General features: G+C 53.7%; 6 protein-coding genes across 6 annotated transcripts; 2 read left to right on the top strand and 4 right to left on the bottom strand.

Moving 5' to 3' along the window:
• Window positions 1–339: 339 nt before the first annotated feature.
• On the top strand, window positions 340–3,036 carry CLAFUR5_03095 (uncharacterized protein; the record flags this gene model as incomplete). Its single annotated transcript, XM_047902243.1, has 1 exon — window positions 340–3,036. The coding sequence occupies one exon, from the start codon at window positions 340–342 to the stop codon at window positions 3,034–3,036; it is 2,697 nt and encodes an 898-aa protein (XP_047757915.1).
• A 26-nt stretch (window positions 3,037–3,062) lies between these two features.
• CLAFUR5_03094 (Beta-xylosidase) lies at window positions 3,063–4,655 on the bottom strand (the record flags this gene model as incomplete). The annotated part of the gene is made up of 3 exons (XM_047902242.1): window positions 3,063–3,797; window positions 3,856–4,491; window positions 4,548–4,655. The coding sequence occupies 3 exons, from the start codon at window positions 4,653–4,655 to the stop codon at window positions 3,063–3,065; spliced, it is 1,479 nt and encodes a 492-aa protein (XP_047757914.1).
• A 243-nt stretch (window positions 4,656–4,898) lies between these two features.
• CLAFUR5_03093 (uncharacterized protein) lies at window positions 4,899–5,802 on the bottom strand (the record flags this gene model as incomplete). Its single annotated transcript, XM_047902241.1, has 2 exons — window positions 4,899–5,422; window positions 5,478–5,802. 2 exons carry the CDS (start codon window positions 5,800–5,802, stop codon window positions 4,899–4,901), a joined length of 849 nt encoding a protein of 282 aa, XP_047757913.1.
• A 4,230-nt stretch (window positions 5,803–10,032) lies between these two features.
• Window positions 10,033–12,858, top strand: CLAFUR5_03092 (Ligninase LG3; the record flags this gene model as incomplete). Its single annotated transcript, XM_047902240.1, has 3 exons — window positions 10,033–10,569; window positions 10,968–11,192; window positions 11,305–12,858. 3 exons carry the CDS (start codon window positions 10,033–10,035, stop codon window positions 12,856–12,858), a joined length of 2,316 nt encoding a protein of 771 aa, XP_047757912.1.
• A 261-nt stretch (window positions 12,859–13,119) lies between these two features.
• On the bottom strand, window positions 13,120–14,445 carry CLAFUR5_03091 (putative vacuolar amino acid transporter; the record flags this gene model as incomplete). Its single annotated transcript, XM_047902239.1, has 2 exons — window positions 13,120–13,895; window positions 13,965–14,445. The coding sequence occupies 2 exons, from the start codon at window positions 14,443–14,445 to the stop codon at window positions 13,120–13,122; spliced, it is 1,257 nt and encodes a 418-aa protein (XP_047757911.1).
• A 1,249-nt stretch (window positions 14,446–15,694) lies between these two features.
• CLAFUR5_03090 (uncharacterized protein) lies at window positions 15,695–17,131 on the bottom strand (the record flags this gene model as incomplete). Its single annotated transcript, XM_047902238.1, has 1 exon — window positions 15,695–17,131. One exon carries the CDS (start codon window positions 17,129–17,131, stop codon window positions 15,695–15,697), a length of 1,437 nt encoding a protein of 478 aa, XP_047757910.1.
• Between the last annotated feature and the right edge of the window lie 178 nt (window positions 17,132–17,309).

Below are 17,309 nucleotides of genomic sequence, written 5' to 3'. Positions count from 1 at the left end.
GTCGGTATTCTCAGATCCGATGCGTGATCTTGCTTGTGCCTTCGCCATCGAATGGCCTTATGTCTCTCTCCCTTCATCGCTGGTAGTATTTGCATTACTCCAAGTACATGCGCAGAGAAATGCGTGAGCATGGGATGTCCAGTGTCTAACGAGTGTCGTTCCTCCCGACTTGCATGACTGACATTGGGAAACGATCCTTCGTGTCTGTACGGCCTGAGAATCTGAGCCAAGCCCCAAGCGTCTGAGCTTGCTGAGACAGCAGAATTGGAAGTCGCGAACCTGACGCGATCCTAACAACATCGAACATCTCCTGCGCCAGGGCAATGTCACGCAAACACAATGCCGGGAGACTTTGATCATGGCTGCGCCTTCGAATTTGACGACCTCTGGCGCGATGTTCTCCTTGCGCAGAAGCCGCAAGGCGACACTATCTTCGCCGCGTTGCCTGATACGCACATCGCGCCCTTGAAAGCGGTCGAAATTGTTCAAGATAGCGACTTCTTCAATCTCAACGACATCGGTCTAGGACTGCCGCGTCTGGAGCACGAGGACGACGAGGTAGAGAGCTTCGATCACGCGTCACCCTCCACCTTGAAGCACCAGCAGATTGCATCCGAGCACGAACTCGAACACGATCTCTGGAATGTTTGCAGCGGAGAAGACGCGACACCCAATCCACCGAAGCTCTTCACCTGGGAAGAATTTACTCGCAAGTCTGTGCCCAGAGCCGCATTCTTGTCTGAAGCCGGGCCAGCATCCTTCAACGCTGCCCTCAGTTCGATCGCCTCTGTCAAGAAACCATCAGGTCTGTTGCCTCGAGATTACACACTGCGCGCTTGCTGTAGTCTGGTGCTTGGGAGAGGCTCGAGCCTGTTTCGATGGGATGATACCAAGCAGCGGTTTGTGCAGAATGTGGACGGCACGGCCGTTGACGGCCTGAGCCACACGTGTTCAGCTTCATTGATGCAGCTTTTCCTCGGCACTGGCTCAACCCTTCGAAGGCTTCGAGTCTTTGCGGAGCTCGCAGGCTCGGCGCGGTTCTCGTATGCGGCTCTACTGGCATTCAAAAGCTGCATCACCAGTGTCTTGAATGCTATCGAAGAACATGCGACAAGGACTATGTCAAGGATCCGCACTCTTGTTCAGCTGCAACACATCATTGCTCCTTTCGACCGGCTTTTATCAAGCATCAACACCTTGGTGAAGGACTCTAAGCATTGCAGCACTGACGAAAGCCTCATCTCGACCGTCTCAGATCATGTTCACAACGCAATTCAGACAGAGTATGACCTCCTCCCAGCATACCGATGTCTCCTTGCCCGAGTGAGCGCCCCTTGGCTGGAGAAGATCGCGCAGGATGTTGGTCTCAGAACTTCGGCCACCGTACTGACTGGCTCTGTCAAAGCACCCGAAGCACAGCCTGGACTTGTCGACAAAGTAGACCAGGAGCTCATCGAGCAGACTGCAGCCGCTGTGGGCCTACTGCGCGATCTTGCGCCTGATCACAGTCTTTTGCATGAACGCTGGCACGATGAGATCTCGTCCCTTACGCCAGCATCCGACGCCTACCACGGCAGTCTCACAATGCCTTCGCAGCTATCACGCACAGAGCACAGTGTACAAGAAACAACGCATAGCAGCGTTTTCGAGTCAAAAGAGCTCCCTACTCACGTTACAAACTTCCGCGAACCATCGGTTGAAGAGGCTCGTGGAAAGGCGGCAGATGCACCACAAGACTACCTTCAGGACATGAACGCTATCATGTCTGAAGAGCCAGTCACGTGGGCGAGCAATACCGTCGATGAAGTCTACGATGGAGTCCTAGCTATTGCACAAGACTGCTCGCAAGAAGCTCTACTTGGTTCCAAGCACCTCATGGCGGAGAGCAGCATAAGCCCTTTCGAACAGATGCGACCTATGGTACAGAAGCAGCATCGTCAGGTCAACGGGATATTACTACGACAGCTGTTCAAGCAGCATAAGCTCCGCCAGCATCTGCAGCTCCAGCGAGCATTTCATCTACTCGGCAATGCTGATTTCGTCGACCGTCTCTCGATGGCGCTCTTCAGCTCTGACGTACAATCTGCGGAGCGAAGACGTGGTACGATCCCAACCGGACAGTTGATGGGCCTTCGCCTGGGTACGACTCATGAAGAGCGCTGGCCACCTGCAAGCTCAGAACTACGGCTGACACTGACTGGCATCCTCAACGATGCGTACCGTGGTACTGCGACAGGCAAGGCACCAGTATCATCCAAGAATGACACACTACCCGGTGGGCTCAGCTTCTCAATACGCGAGCTACGAGAGCACGAAATCGATCGTGTTCTCGACCCCAACTCCATCTTCGCATTGGACTTTTTGAGGCTGCAGTACGCTGCTGAAGCACCAATCAATGCAATAATCACTACCGACATACTCAGCAAGTATGATGAGATCTTCCGGTTCCTGCTGAAGTTGCTGAGGTTGATTCACGTCAGTGCCAACTTGACCCATCAGGTAAGAGCCGATGCTTTATCCGGGCCCGTTCGCAGACTCGCTAGCCACGCGAACCATTTCATCTCGGTGTTGATGTCTCACATTATGGGTGTGGGCGTCGACGAACCTTGGACCGCGCTGATGCGCCATGTTCATGACCTTGAGCAGGTCTTGAGCCGGGAAGATGCTGAAGAACCCGTTGGAACAGGGGTCACATGCAACATGGAGAGTCTACGTCAAGCTCACGAGACATGTCTAGAGCGCATAAGGACCAGACTCTTCCTGAAGAGGCGACAGGAGAAAGTTCGTCTTGCCATTGAGGGCGCGCTGGCTAGCATTCTTAGCGCTGCCTTCACCCTACAGTCAGGATCTCCTCCAGACTCAACCCAGCTCAACAGCCAGCTAGAAAAGTTCCACAGTGCAGCAAAAGAGGTTTGCACACTACTCGTGGACCAAGTCGATCGCTTGCCAAAGTCCGCTACCAACGCCGACTTCGAGGATGCGGAAGCCCACAAGATTCTGCTCGCTAGATTGAATTGGAACGGTCACTACTTCTAGCTTTCACTGCCCACCGGGAAACCTGTTCATGGAAGTTCCTGTCTGACAGCTGTATGCCCATTTGTTTCTGACTTTGGCCGTTGCCACCCTTCAGCCGCGTCGGGCGGTGCTGCATGGGCCTCGAGAACTCGGTTCAGCCTATCACATTGTAGGCAGTTGTCGAAATGGAAGCTCTTCGCACATTCGTCCAACTCATCGAACGACATGTCCTTGAACAGTCCAGCGAATTCGTCGCTAAGACAGTTGGCCATCCACATCTGGTTTATCATCCTGATCACTTGCCTCTCAGTGGCCCAAGGAGTGGGATACTGCTCCTTACTCTGCGGAATGTGCTTATCAATGAACTCTACCAGAGGGTTGATCACATCTTCCACTTGCTTGCTAGGATATCTGCCCCAAGCATCGAGCTGCAGAAAGCGCTTTTTCACCAGGAATGGGCTGATGGTCTTCATCCATTTGCTGGCAGGATCTGTGTGGATCATTCCTTGAAGTCCGACGTCTTTGTACAGCCAGATGCTCCAATGGATGCGATACTTGTCGTAGTTGGTCAGCTGCTGGTCAAGGAGGTCTATCCGTGCTGCGTTGACCTCTTCATGGCCCGCGTCAAGCTGTGGGTTGGCATAGACCGGTCCAAATTCCCCGTTCCAGATTGGAGTACTGTGGTGGCTCATGAACTCTGCTTTGCGCAAGAACTGCGACTCCAGCTGCTGCTTCTGCTCGGACGTGCCCTCGTACTTGTTGCCCTTCGGAAAGCCCATCATCTGTCGTAGATCAGCGCTGGCGATATTCAACACAAGCCGAACTCCTCGAACCACATACCGAATAGTCATGAAGGCCATAAACAGTGTTCGGCAGTACATGCTCAAAGTCCCTCCACTCCATGGCAAATGTGTTCCCATCCAACCAGAGGATATGATCTGAATCAATCGCACGAACCTCCTTCTCGATCCGATCATAAAATTGCGGCAACCGATAATGCTTCGGATCACAAGGCTCGTTGATCAAATTATATCCCGCCACCCACGCATTATCTTTGTATCGCTTCGCAATCTCACACCACAACCACACCACTCGATCTTGAAAATCCTTGTGATCCCAGAAACTCGCATAATTAGTCACGTTGTCAGAATGCCAATCCGGATTCTGGCCGCCAGGGAGAGCGTGGAGATCGAGGATGGTGTAGATGTTGTGTTTCGCACATAGATCCACTACGCGATCGAGATGCTTAAAGCCAGATTCCATCAGTACGCGGGGATTCATGTCGTCTTCGAAGTGGTGGTAGTTGAAGGGAAGGCGGAGACAGTTCAGACCCTTGGACGAGAAGAATTTGGCATCGGACTCGGTGAAGAAGTAGGTGAAGAACTTGTCGAAGAAGAAGTCGTACTTTTTTTGGCCGAGGACTTTGAGCATTGATGCGCGGTGTTGGGATTCTTGGGCTGGGTAGCCTGTGATGAACTATGATAAAAAGTCAGGAAGTCAAAGACCAGTGATGATTGACCAGGGCGCTTTACGTTCTCCATGTTCATCCATCCTCCCAACGCTGCTCCTCGTAGCACGACAGGCTTGCTATCGTTGCCGACAACTTGGTCACCTTGGACTTTGAGGATACCGGTGGACATGGTGGTACGACGAGAATTGTAAATGTCTGTGATGCACAGGGAGGCGGATGACGCTCTGGCTATATACGTTGTCGTAGGACTGGTTACGCATCACTCTCTCGACATGACCAGGACATGTAAGTGTTGTCCAAGGTTGTATGCAACATGGCGGGTCATTGAGCTCCGCATCCAAATGCACAATTCAGGCTAAATTGGCCTTCTTCATCCAGCAAGCAGGACAACAACAGTAGTATACGATCTACTCTATCGCGATGTAATCCTATCGGCAGACATCTCCTGTGGCTCATGCTCTGTAGCAAGTTCATGCAGTCCTGGACTCGCATCGACCTCCGCGCGCTCACTGTATTGTCCTTGCTGGTTTGGACCTACTACTGGCCGTTGTTCTGGCCATTGTGATTTCCAAGTCTCATTATGTCCCGCTGTAGGCCCAGTATAGCTTGGAAGCTGCTCTTGCCCATCCGTTGCTTTCGACGATGTTAAAGGCACTTCTACTGAAGGTGGAGACCTCTTACGCCTTCGAAGCAGGAAAAATGCCAATCCCGCGGCTACAAGGATACAGCCCACACCTACGCCAACGCCAACGCCGATGCCGATCTTCGTGCCAGAGGTGAGACCACTGGATCCGGCAGGTCGTGCTGTGTAAGATGCTGTCACGCTTGGTGTGCTCGATGCAGTGGGCGATGCGATCGTGTTATCGGTGATATTTATGTAGCTGGACGGTGTCCAGCCACGGCCGTCGCCCTCGTTATAAACCCGGAACCAGAAAACTGTAAACAATGTCAGGATTAGATAGTGCAGCGCGGACTGTTCATCATGGCTCACCATTACTCCACTCAAGGTCGAAAACCCCAGTGACGTTCACATCCCAGGAGTACGACGAGCGATCGGTCAACTTGCGGAAGAGGAAATCTTCGCCAGCCGGCACATCAGGTCGAGTCAGGTTTGTCTGGATAATGGACAGTGACGATCTGGTGTAGTCCACTTGCCATTGCAGCGAGATTGTTGAGCCGACACCATAGACGTTGATGCTGGGGCCCTCGTAGACTCCAGAGTCGCCACCAGGCGGCGGTGTGATGAATTTGTTTTGGGCGGCGGCGAGGTGTGCGGTAGCAAAAATCGCTGGAATAACTCCTTGTATGCAGCGCATGATGATGGGCGGCCGTCGATTGTAACTGCTGGAAGTGCGGTCGAGGTGGATGATCTGGAGGGGAAGTCGTGATTTTTTGATCTACTTCTGGCCGCATGGTATCGACACCGGTCCAGTGCAGAATTCTATTCCTGTCCCAGCGAGGTGGCGCTAAGATCATGAGCCCAACGTACAGGCAGTGGGTCGTGAATGGGATGCACGCATGCTGCCTAAAACGGCCTAGGACCATCCTTTGGTGTGCGGCTGAATACAGCCAACAGCCCTTGCCCTACAGCACAAGACTCCAGCCACGCTGGGCTGCTCAAATGCATAGGCTGTACAGAATATTGTGTTTCATCATCTCGAGCCGTCCCATTCTTCTGGATCGTGCCTTGCCACAATAACCTGGCATGGACAAACGCCACAACAGTCGTCTTGAGGATGGTGCAAGACGCTCGTTTCATATGATAGTTCGCGGTCCAGGAGTCTTTGTCTGTTCCATTTCATGCAACTCATCGGCCAGACCTCGGCCTTGTCTCAAGTAGCCCACGTCTACCGCAGTTATCACCAGCTCACGTGTTTCTGCTTCGTCGACCATAGCAATGGCCTTCGCCCGCGCAATCGGGTCTGCCGTCGCTTGAGAAAACATCTGCAGAGATTGTGCATATGTCACTATCAGCGTCCGATTCTTCACCGCCAATAGAAGAGTCATGCAGAATCTTGTTGCGTCTCAATCGAAGTACCCGGTCTCCATAGTAAGATCTTACAAGATTTTTTTGCCGTAGGTTTCCCAGCACGAAGGCGCGGGCGGACCGAGTACCGCGAGATGCTGGCAGAGAGACTTGTGAAGTACTGCAGCATGGTGGATGCATATGCTTCTTCATCGCGAGGTGAGAAGAAGCTGGACTCGTTCGGATCGTGCGTTCTAAATTTGCGCAGGAGGAAGTCGTCCACAGCAACTTTACAGTCTTGTGATTTGCGATCCAACAAGAACTTATCGTCGAGAATGTTCTGAGGGCAATGTTCGGGCCCAGCCACAATTTGGGCATAGTTGGTCATGGCAAATGTCATCATCTCTCGACACACCATGCTTTGCTCGTACATCATGTCTTCTACACTCTCGAAACGAGTACTAAAAGGTCCGACTCGCGTCATCCTCGGCGGACGAGTCTTGATTTCCAGCGTCGCTTCAAGGTCCAGGAGCGAGAGCGTCGTTCGGAGAATGGTAAACTCATGCGAGAACGTGCTCTGGTCGCGAGAGGCAGCCCAGTCGTTGGATATCGTAATGGCCGTCTCTAAATGTGACATAGCAGCTTCCGCGTTCCTAACAAGCTTTGCTTGTGCGTGCAGAATGATGGCACAGGTCAACACGATCCCATGTGATGGATTGGGCTCGTGTTGCATGTAAGCCCTGAGCATACTGACGGCTTTGGCACACGATGCATGGGCGCCCGTCGTATACGGAACATACGTTGAGTTCTGCTCTTGATGCGAGGCGTGGTGGATATGTGGAAAAGCAGCACTGAGGCTTAGAAGGGAGTCTCTGACCACAGCGAGCTCATGGCATGCCTGCAGAACATGAATTTCCCAGAACCGACCCCGTTTGTCGCTGAAGAGCTGTGCGGCTACCACTGTTGCGTAGTAGTTATACAAATCTCCTTCCGCTCTTGTCGTCCACCTGTACAATGGCAGATTCAGAGCCCATGGATCCAAGCATCGAGATATTGCTTCTCCTTTGGCCTTCCTCTGTTTTCGAGCGGTCCTGGGCAATGTATGTCGCGCTTCTGTGAAAGCCCGATATCTGATCTGCCGTGGAAGCGCAGCCGCATCATGTCTCTTTGCCTGCGTATCGACATGGCGGCTGTATTGAACATGTTGGTTGTTGAGTTCTCTCCTCGTACCAGGTAGGACAACAGCGCTCCCGTCGCATGGTACAAACAAAATGGCGCCAGGCATCTGGTGTTTCTGGCGATGGGGCGTGGAGCATCGACGAAACTGCCAGAGAATATCGCTACCGTGTCCCTCACCTTCCCCAGGTGCTCAAGTACATCGCCATCAACCACGTCACCTTTACATCGGAGCTGAGCGTGAGGTCGCGCAATTTGTTGTTATCGGGCGGCCCTGCGGCGTTCTCCGGAGCCTGCTGGTAGATGCTGCGTTTGAAGGATCCCGTCCCGTCAGCCATCTGTCCTCCACCACTCACGTCCACTGCCAATGTCGAGCCCGGGCAGGTGATGTCAGGAACGATGGCACACCCGAGTCCCGCTTGTTGACCATCGCTCAGCATCTGTCGCAAGCTGTTCTGCTAGCCCAAGGGGCAGGCCTCAAGCATATGCTCGCTGTCGCCGAGACTGCTCGAACATGGTGCGGTGAGGCCGACATCTCCATTCTGCCTGGAAATGTTCATCGCCATGGTCGAAGCGGCTCTCGATGCCAGTATGAAATACCCTAGGCGAGCAACATATCGAATTGTAACACTCGTGCTTTTGGCGAGCCTTTCAGTAGGTGGGACCACGCTGTTGATGCTTGTAATACTGGCTGTGGCCAACGATGCCGCACTGTTGTGCTGAGAAACCTGAAGTATCTACCATCAAGGTGGTTACTGTCTGGTAAAGGGAGAGCACAGGGCGAAGTGAGATTCAATATCAATAGTCATGGAGAGAGAAGTAGACACATTGAAGGCATGGCATTGCCAGAACGGGCATGCCGAGATCTGCCTCCACCCATCATCCTCTTTCTTTCGCACAACAACTCGCCGATTTTGTCTCCTAGACATCAGCCATCTCCGTCTTCGCCACCACTCTTCGCACCATACTTGGGCAGTCTTTCACGGATCGCGGGCGCATAGAGGCTCATCCAGGCATTGTGGTGTCCTCACGTGCCTCATCAATAAAGCGTGGACGCACCGAGATCTCTCGCCAAGCATGTGTCCTTGCAGATCATGCATAATCTGTGGGCCGTGGCAGCAGGAGCGCCAGAGTGACCTTTTCACGGAACACTGACCCTCCAACAAGATGCATACAAGAAGACGGACGCTGGTTCCGCAGATACGCAGGACGATATTTATACCGTCCAGCTAACCCGCATTCGAGCAATACGGCAACTCAAGTCTCTAGCACGTCCTGAATAGAGCTCACACGTGGGTCACGCTTGCATACATGAAGAGGTAAGACGCGATGGCGCACTTTGAGCACCTCTGCTTACCGTCCCGTCCTTGGTACGATGCGCGTGCAGAGCATCGCGACTCGTGGATACGATTCGCAGCCACACCTGCCGACAGTCCCACCGCGTTGGTATGGACAAGCTCGCACGCTGGGGAGCTGGCCAAGGCATGGCCAGCATGTGCCTCTGATAAAGGATCGACACTGCGCATGTGTATACCAAATACCGATAGCCTGGTACACATCACAGTAGTCGTTTCCGACATGTATCCTCTACTCATCCTCTTCCTAGCACTTCTGGCATCGGCAAACCCTCTACATGTTGCAAGGCAATCGACGCAAAACTGGAACTACCAAGGCTGCTACCAGGACAGCCAGAGTAAGGTATGTGTTGGAAGATAGAAAGCAGGCTGCCAGCGCGCTGAGCACATCGCCCTTCTGGCAATGCTGAAGTATCGACATGCTCTAAGATGATTGCTTATCGTCAATAGCGGACTCTAGCCTATCGAGCACCGACAGACAAGGACAATGTGCAGACCATAGAGACGTGCACTACTTATTGTGGATCCCACGGATACAGCTGGGCAGGCCTTGAATATGGTCGCGAGTGCTGGTGCGACCAGCGTCTTTTGAACGCCATCAAGGCTCCGGACTCTGACTGCTCGATGAAATGCGTCGGGAACTCGTCACAAACATGTGGCAATGGAGATAGATTGAGCATCTACAATAATGGTGTGAGCGACTCTGGACCCGTCACGAATCCAGGCCCACCTGGCTGGTCCTATCTTGCGTGCTACACCGACTCTGGCTCCAGGACCCTTCGAAGCTCCGTAGCCGTTGGCGGATCTGGCATGACTGTGGCAGGTTGTACAACAACATGTAAGTCTGCTGGCTACACTTTTGCTGGGGTCGAGTACGGAAGTGAGTGCTGGTGCGATCGGTCCATCCGCAGCCCAGGTGTCGTTTCTGCTACTGGATGCAACATGCTATGCGCAGGAAATGCGACGGAGTACTGCGGCGGCTCAGACAGACTCACTGTCTACGAGATAGTAGATGCAGGTGCAGCGAATCCGAGTACTCTTCCAGCTGCATGGCGGTCTCTAGGGTGTTACACAGACGACGCTGCCGCCCGAATGATCTGATCCAAGTAGCCGGCAGTCTCGGTGTCATCGCCTGCCCGGGCGGTCGGATTGGTCGAGTTCTGGTTGGACGAACGGTCACAGACGTGGCAGCACCCGATGGCCTCATGCCGCACGCCTTTGGAGCCGGCTCAGACCACAACACTCTGTTCCAGCTCTTCGTCGACAAAGGCTTCACAGCTCGTGATCTCGCCGCGCTGATCGGAGCGCACAGCACCTCAATCACAAACTTCCAGACACAAAACGGCATCCCAGCTGGCACGCCGCAAGACAGTACACCGGGACAGTGGGATGTGGCTTACTACAATGAGACGTACTTCCCACCGCCTGGCATAGCACGCTTTGACAGCGATATCAATTTGAGTTTGAATGAGACCACGAGGGGCGTTGGAAGGCAGTTTCGGAGCTTTGTGGGAAATCAGGGTGCCTGGGGTGCAAGTTTTGCGAGTGCGTGGCAGACGCTGACTCTACTGGGTGTGCCAAGTAGTGTGAGGGCGAACATGAGGGATTGTAGTGTTGTTGTGGGAGCACCATTCGCTTGAGGCAGCGCAGCAGTGCCTGTTCAGAAGCATAGATAGAGGTGAATTGCCTCAACATGGATTGAGTGAACCTCGACACCAAGATATCCGGCCCCACTTTCCCCGCGTCATTTTCGTGTTGGGTATTATGACGCGTGGTGAATCTCCAAATCAACGCCTCTCGTTCAAGCGACATACATAACTTTGCGAAAGGCCATCGAGTGACACAAGCCAGCTCGCGCGTTCAGTGAACCGACTTCGTCGTGGCTTCTGCTGCTGCGGTTCGCCCGCTCCGCACCTTCCAACCACATGTAAGGGCGAGGTCTTTCCGCGTATGCCTCTTTTCTCTTGCACGACACTTTCATCAGGCAAATACTCACAGCACCCCAAAAATGCCGATTCCCGGGCTTGGAGACAGGAAAGCGATGGAGGGAGAGCGCGTTGCTCGCCTCGCCGCTGCCCGGAAACGTGAGAGGTCAATATCACCACCAGCGCGAAGCCCGCGAAAGACGCCTAAGCTTGAGGAGAGCACAGTCGACATGGCGAGCGGAGCCAAGTTGAAGATGTTCTCGGAGGCTGTCCAGAGAGATCAGGTGAGTGAGCGCGACACGTGCTTATAGGACAACAGCAGTGACGAGGGTGGCGATGCTACGCCGAGGCTTGCGGATGATGTCGTGAGGTGAACCCACACTGACACTGCAACAGCAAAGCTGCAAAGGAGACACAGCCAATGCAGCGAATGAGCGCATGAAAGCACCCTCGTCTTCATCCATCGCCAAAGCAGACAAGCCAACCGAATCGCTGCCCGCGGGTGCTGTAAAGTACCCTCGTGGCGTGATCAAGAAGACGTGGGCCTTCGGTCACGAGCGAGATGGCAACGACATCAAGCTTGAAGAGGTACTGGAGCCATCATCGGTGCGAACAGCAGTGCTATCAGCATTTCAGTGGGACACGAAATGGGTCCTGTCCAAGCTGAAAACGCCTCTCAACGGCGGCAGCACAAAATGTGTCTTCGTAATGCAAGCCAAGACTCCAGACGAGCGTACGCGATACAGAGAGTGGGCAAGCGGCTCAGAAGCGTTTCTACGGATTTGTCTACCACCTATGGATGGAGTCATCTTCTGCATGCATTCCAAGCTAATGCTTCTATTTCACGAACGCAAGCTGAGGGTAGCAATACCTTCAGCCAACCTCCTGAACTTCGACTGGGGCGAAACAGGCCAGATGGAGAATAGCGTGTTCATCATTGACTTGCCACGACTGCCAAAAGACGCGAGCCAGAAGATAGAAGATCTTACATTTTTCGGACAGGAGCTGATGTTCTTTGTCGAAATGCAAGGCCTCGACAGGGACGTGCGCGAAGGTGTGCTTGGCTTCGACTTTAGCGCTACCGAGGAGATGGCCTTCATACATACCGTGGGTGGAATGAACTACGAACGCAATGGAGCAGATAGGACGGGTCTCCTCGGCCTCAGTCGAGCTGTCAGACATCTTAATCTGGCCACCGATCCAAACGAGCTCGAGATCGACTTCGCCGCGTCGTCGATCGGCCAGTTGAATGACTCTCAATTACAAGACCTACACTCTGCGGCAGCAGGGCAGGACCTCATTGCTCAAGCTGCTGAGGCCAAGTGGAAGGCAGCTTCAAACTTCTTCGCAAAGAAATCATCATTCAACTCAAGCGCCAGCAGCTCATCCAAGAGAGACATCAAGGACAAGCTGCGCGTGTACTTCCCGACGAGAGAGACAGTCCAGGCATCTACTGCTGGTGCAGCAGGCACCATCTGCTTACAGCGAAAGTACTTCGAAGGCAAGACGTTTCCGCGCGCGATCTTCAGGGACTACAAATCGACGCGCAAGGGCCTTCTGAGCCACAACAAGATCATGTGCGCGCGTAGCAAGACTCTGGCTTGGGTCTATCACGGCTCGGCGAATATGTCAAAGTCGGCATGGGGCGAGATTCCAAAGGACCGTAAGGAGAAGCGCATCACCTGTCGTAATTGGGAATGCGGAGTCCTCTTGCCTGTTCCCAAGGAGCTCCTGCCAGAGAAGGCGAAGGCGAGACAACGTCATACGGATGGTGGGGAGGATAGTGAGACGGATAGTGATGGCGAGGAGCTGCAAGTGAGTGGCAAGGAGGTGGATGCTGCTCAGCTGGTGGGCATGAGCGTGTTCAGCAGCGTGATCGCTCTGCCCTTCGAAGTACCCGGAGATGCCTATAGTGGTAGGGAACCATGGTACTTCACCGAGAAGCACTGATGCGCTTCGAGGACCACAGAACGCGGTGGACAAAAAATGTGACATGCGTATGGCAAGGAAGCTACGGAGATGCTGCAGTGTGCAACGCGCTCCGGACTGACGGCCATCGAAAATCACAGAATGCTATCCAGCACTCCCAATGCTTGTACCCAATCTACTCCGAGCGGACATTACCATCCGCTCATCCCATCCCATCCCATGCTTATGCCAATGCAAATGCCGCCCGCTAATATCCCAAACTCATGCTCATACATCATACCCTCATGCCGCACCATACCCTCTATTCCTCTCCCCATCGTCCAACAACGCCTGCCCCTCCACCGTCTTAACAACCCCAAAACTCCCCGGTACCCATCCTCTCATCCATCCACTGACTCTCCTCCATCTACTCGCCCCACCCTCCTCCTCAACTACAAACGCCTCCTTCTCCTCTCCATACATCAAGAATTGCACACCTACGCTCCCATCAAGTCCCAGCACTCCAAATGCTCCCAGAAAGAATGGCGCCGCTGCCAAGACCCATTTGGCCCGATCATTGCCCTCTGGTCCTGCCCAACCTCCTCCACCGTAGGAACTAAAATCGCTCCAGGCGTTGGGATTGGTGGCGAGTGCGGAAGAGTAGAAAAGATTCCCCATGAACGCTGCGATGAAGAGATGGGGTGAGAGACCGGCGGTGGATTTGAGTCGGTAGTTCTTGAAGAGCTGTGGGAGACGAGAGCCAAGGTAGAGGAGGGTCGAGCACCAGGAGAGGATCGTGCCGGCCGTCTCGAGGGGTGTGGGAGTCGTGCCAAGGGTTGAAGGGGGAGAGTCTGTCTTGATGGGTGAGGCTTGGGCTATCGCTACGAGGCAGGCGAGGAAGAGCATCGTCCGCGGAGAGGGCGAGGGCATTGGAGAGGAGGAAGCTCCGACGCGATAGATGGTATTGCCGTTGGGTGTGTTGGAATAGCTTGACTTCTCGGGCTCGCGTTGAAAGGTCGGTGTTCGAAAGATGATTCGCGGTCTCGTATGGGCTTGTTGCCTGGTCGAAGCGTCTGCACCTTTACCATTATCATCAGCCTGCTGCTCTTCATCGTCGCGACTCGTGCTTGGAGTCATCACGGGCATACCTTCGATCACGACTTGCTCCATTGCGCCTTTTGCTCCCTCAAAATCATCGTCTCGTCCTGCATTTGTTCTGTTCCATACTCTGAACACAGGTCGTCCATGTCGAAGTCTTTCATACCACACCCATTGCCCGACCAAGCAGAGATCAACGAACACATAGTAGGCCCCAATAGTGACCTGCCATGAAGCTTGGTGGGTGAACAGCGCTCCGAGCAGATTGCTAATATCGCCGAGGCACCATACCACCAGGAAGCCGATTGAGAGTCCCGAGGTCGACTGTATCGCATAGTTCTTGTAGATTTGCGGTATTTGTGCGAACAGCCAGGATATTATGCTCAGCGTACCCAGAGAATTTGACAAAAATGCCAGCGGCGTCGGCACACAGGTATGGAAAGTACTGCTAAAGCGTAATAGGAAGTCATTTTGCGGTGCGCAATGAGCCGGTAAAGCTGGCTCGAAGCCGGATGTCGAGAGCCATGACATTATGGAGGTTGGGCGATGTCCAGTCTAAAGATCAAGGTTCGCACTTCGCGCCCAGCACAGTCTTTGTTGTACTTGTAGGGTCCCTGCCGGCTGACAATAGTGGTCGTGTGCACTTTCGCAGGTGGTCTTGTGCTAAGCCACGTGTCTGTCTAAGCCTCTTGTTGGATGTTGATTGCTCTGGAACGGTTATAGAGCTCTCCCGTGGTTATGCAAAGCTCTGGAGGAGGTACACAGGCTGAGACAAGTCGTTCTTTGCCGTTGCGCAGAGTCGTGCCTGTCAGAGGGTGACGTCGGGTTCGGGATGCCGTGAAAGATGCCGTGAGACGCGAATAGAAGTAGTAGGAAAGTGGCTGAGGACAAGAAGCTCCAGACAGATTTGAGGACGATGTTGCAGCTGGTAAGCAGTATTAGGAAAAGGAAACAGACAGTACAGGAACAGCTACGAGATGGTATACTTTCGGGGATCTGGATGTGTTGCATTGCCGATTACAGTCATTACAGCCGCCCGAAGGGCATGTCATCGTATGCAGAAGGCGCCGTGTGGTGCAGGTGGGATGGATGTCGTATCGAGGGCCGGCGCGCGCACCCCAGAATCTGGAGTGTACCGGGTCAGACCGTGCAGTCAGGCCAGTGAGAGGCGTGTTGATGGGAGCTCTGAGTGGGTGAAGATAGGCTTGCAACAAGCGACGGTGCGCGTGAGGGCAATCTGTCCCACCAAGTCATCATGCGTATGATAAGAGGTACCAGATTAGCGCGAATCCACGGCGTAATCGCTGCAGCCAAGAACGAGCTCCACCGATAGCGGCACGTGCTGGTGTCACATGTCTCTGTATTATGCATACTGTAAAGTATGCGTATTGTCCTAATTGGGTCGTTAATCTTCATATGAATAGCATGAAGCGCCGTCACTCATGTTTCTCGTCTTCCGAACGAACTGCTGTGCTGTTGATCCGTCACCGCCAGAGGCTCGTCACGCCTACTTCTCGGACCGTAAATCATCCTTCTCGAGCTTCTTCAGTATCCTCGTCCTTGTCACAGGCCGAGTATTCGTAGCATTTGAACCTTTGTGTTACAACTTGCTTCCGAAAGGCATCCGACCTGAAAGACTTCGTGGCAGTCTAGTGAAGAGCTTGCAAGGCTTCCAGCAGGTCTGCGGAAGTGTTCGACACATGACGGCGACACATCTCAGTTTGTCAGCGGACGCTGCGAGGCTGTCCGCAAACGCGAGGAGTTCTTCGTCTGGACAGGCCTATCGTTCAGCAGGAACGGCCTCGTCATCCTTTTCGTCGGCCATAGTCGGTTCGTCTCCAGCAGTGGCATTTTCTTCCTCATCGCGTCGCTCTTCCTGCTCGCCAGAAGTTTCGTACCAAACCGAGTCAACCAGAATCCACTCCAGGATCTGGTCTTTCGCGCGCGGAATCATAGTTCGATAGTCCGAGTTCTTCGCAGGCGTGAACATTGAAGTATGAGCCGTGAGCTCATCGTGGACCAGAGGGTTGACACATTTGACCCATCGTCCCTTGCTCTTCGACGTATCATCTGCATACTCTCTGACCTTCTCACCTTGTTCCATCTCCCCCTCCATCGCAGCATCCGCTTCCTTCTCTTGAGCTTTCCGTTTCTTTGGCTTGAGCGACGCATCTCTTGACCTTGGCAGATCGCGTTTTGAGCCTGTAGGGCTTCCGATATTACGCGCATTCTTGGGTATCACGCAGAACGTGCGGTCGTCACCTAAAAATGCTCCGGCGTACTTCGTCTGGCTGGTGATCTTCTCGTCCAGTGCTCCGTAGAAGTTCGCAAAGCCCACGCCATGTGTCTTTGTCAGATCTACCACGTTCTCCACTCGTTTCTGTAGCTCTGCGCCTCTCGCTAGACATCCGACGAACTCGAGGTGACTGCCAGCCCATGTCAGTCCTTGGGAGATCTGATTCCAGCTAAGATAGGTTGCGCCTGCTGCACCAGCTATTACTGCCGCCGCACCAGCACCATACATGGCGTACTTGCCCCATTTGCTTCCTCCAGCGGCGGTAGTACTGTTCGGCGCGGGCAGACCTTTACTCGAGGCATTCGCAATAGGTGTAGATGATGCGCTCTTGGGTGAGTTCCAGCCAAAAAATGAGCTCGCCTGGTCCCATGCCTTATATGCCTGCGAGCTCTGGTTAAACTTGGCCTCGGCGCCGTGTGCTAGCACGCCAGGACTTATGCCCAGGTATGGTGTGTCGAAGGCCAAGATCGCTTGGACGTGCGGAAAGAACAGTCGCGAGGGCTCGTTCGGCGGGTTGGACGGTTCGTTCATGGTCGCATTGTGCCCTGCTGTCGGGTTCATGCCACCCAGTGAGGATGACACTGGTTCGTCCTTAGCGATACTCAGCAACGCCTCTGCCGCGACGATGCCTCCCATAGAATGTCCGCAGAGCACAACATGGACACTCGGATGGACAGTAGGACTCGGAGTGCTGTTCGCGACCTCGAGGTCGATGACCTTGTTCTGCAGCCATTCCTTGAAACGTGCCACGCAGTCCTTCAAGTCCCCTCGAGTCTCAAACTGCGGGTATTGGATCGTCAAGACATCAATCTTCGGCAGAGAAATAGCGAGGGCATCCTTGAGGTCCTTGGGGAAGTTCTGGAAAGTGTGATCGGTGCCTTTGAAGCCGTGTATAAACACCAAGAGGAGAGTCTTCTTCATGGTGGCGGTGTCGCGTAGTCTACAGTATGTAGATGGTGAGAGCAAAAGTGCTCAGCTCGCTCGTGGATAGTGATGTGCATGTTGTGTGGAAGCAGTGATGAGGAAGTTACAAAGTGAGGAAGCTCAGAGTTGACGCGCAACAAGCTGGGTGGTGACGACCAGGGTCAGCCTTGGACTT

Source organism: Fulvia fulva, chromosome 2 (genome assembly GCF_020509005.1).
Source record: "Fulvia fulva chromosome 2, complete sequence".
Taxonomy (NCBI): Eukaryota; Fungi; Ascomycota; class Dothideomycetes; order Mycosphaerellales; family Mycosphaerellaceae; genus Fulvia; species Fulvia fulva.
This window is presented reverse-complemented; position numbering and strand designations above follow the sequence as displayed.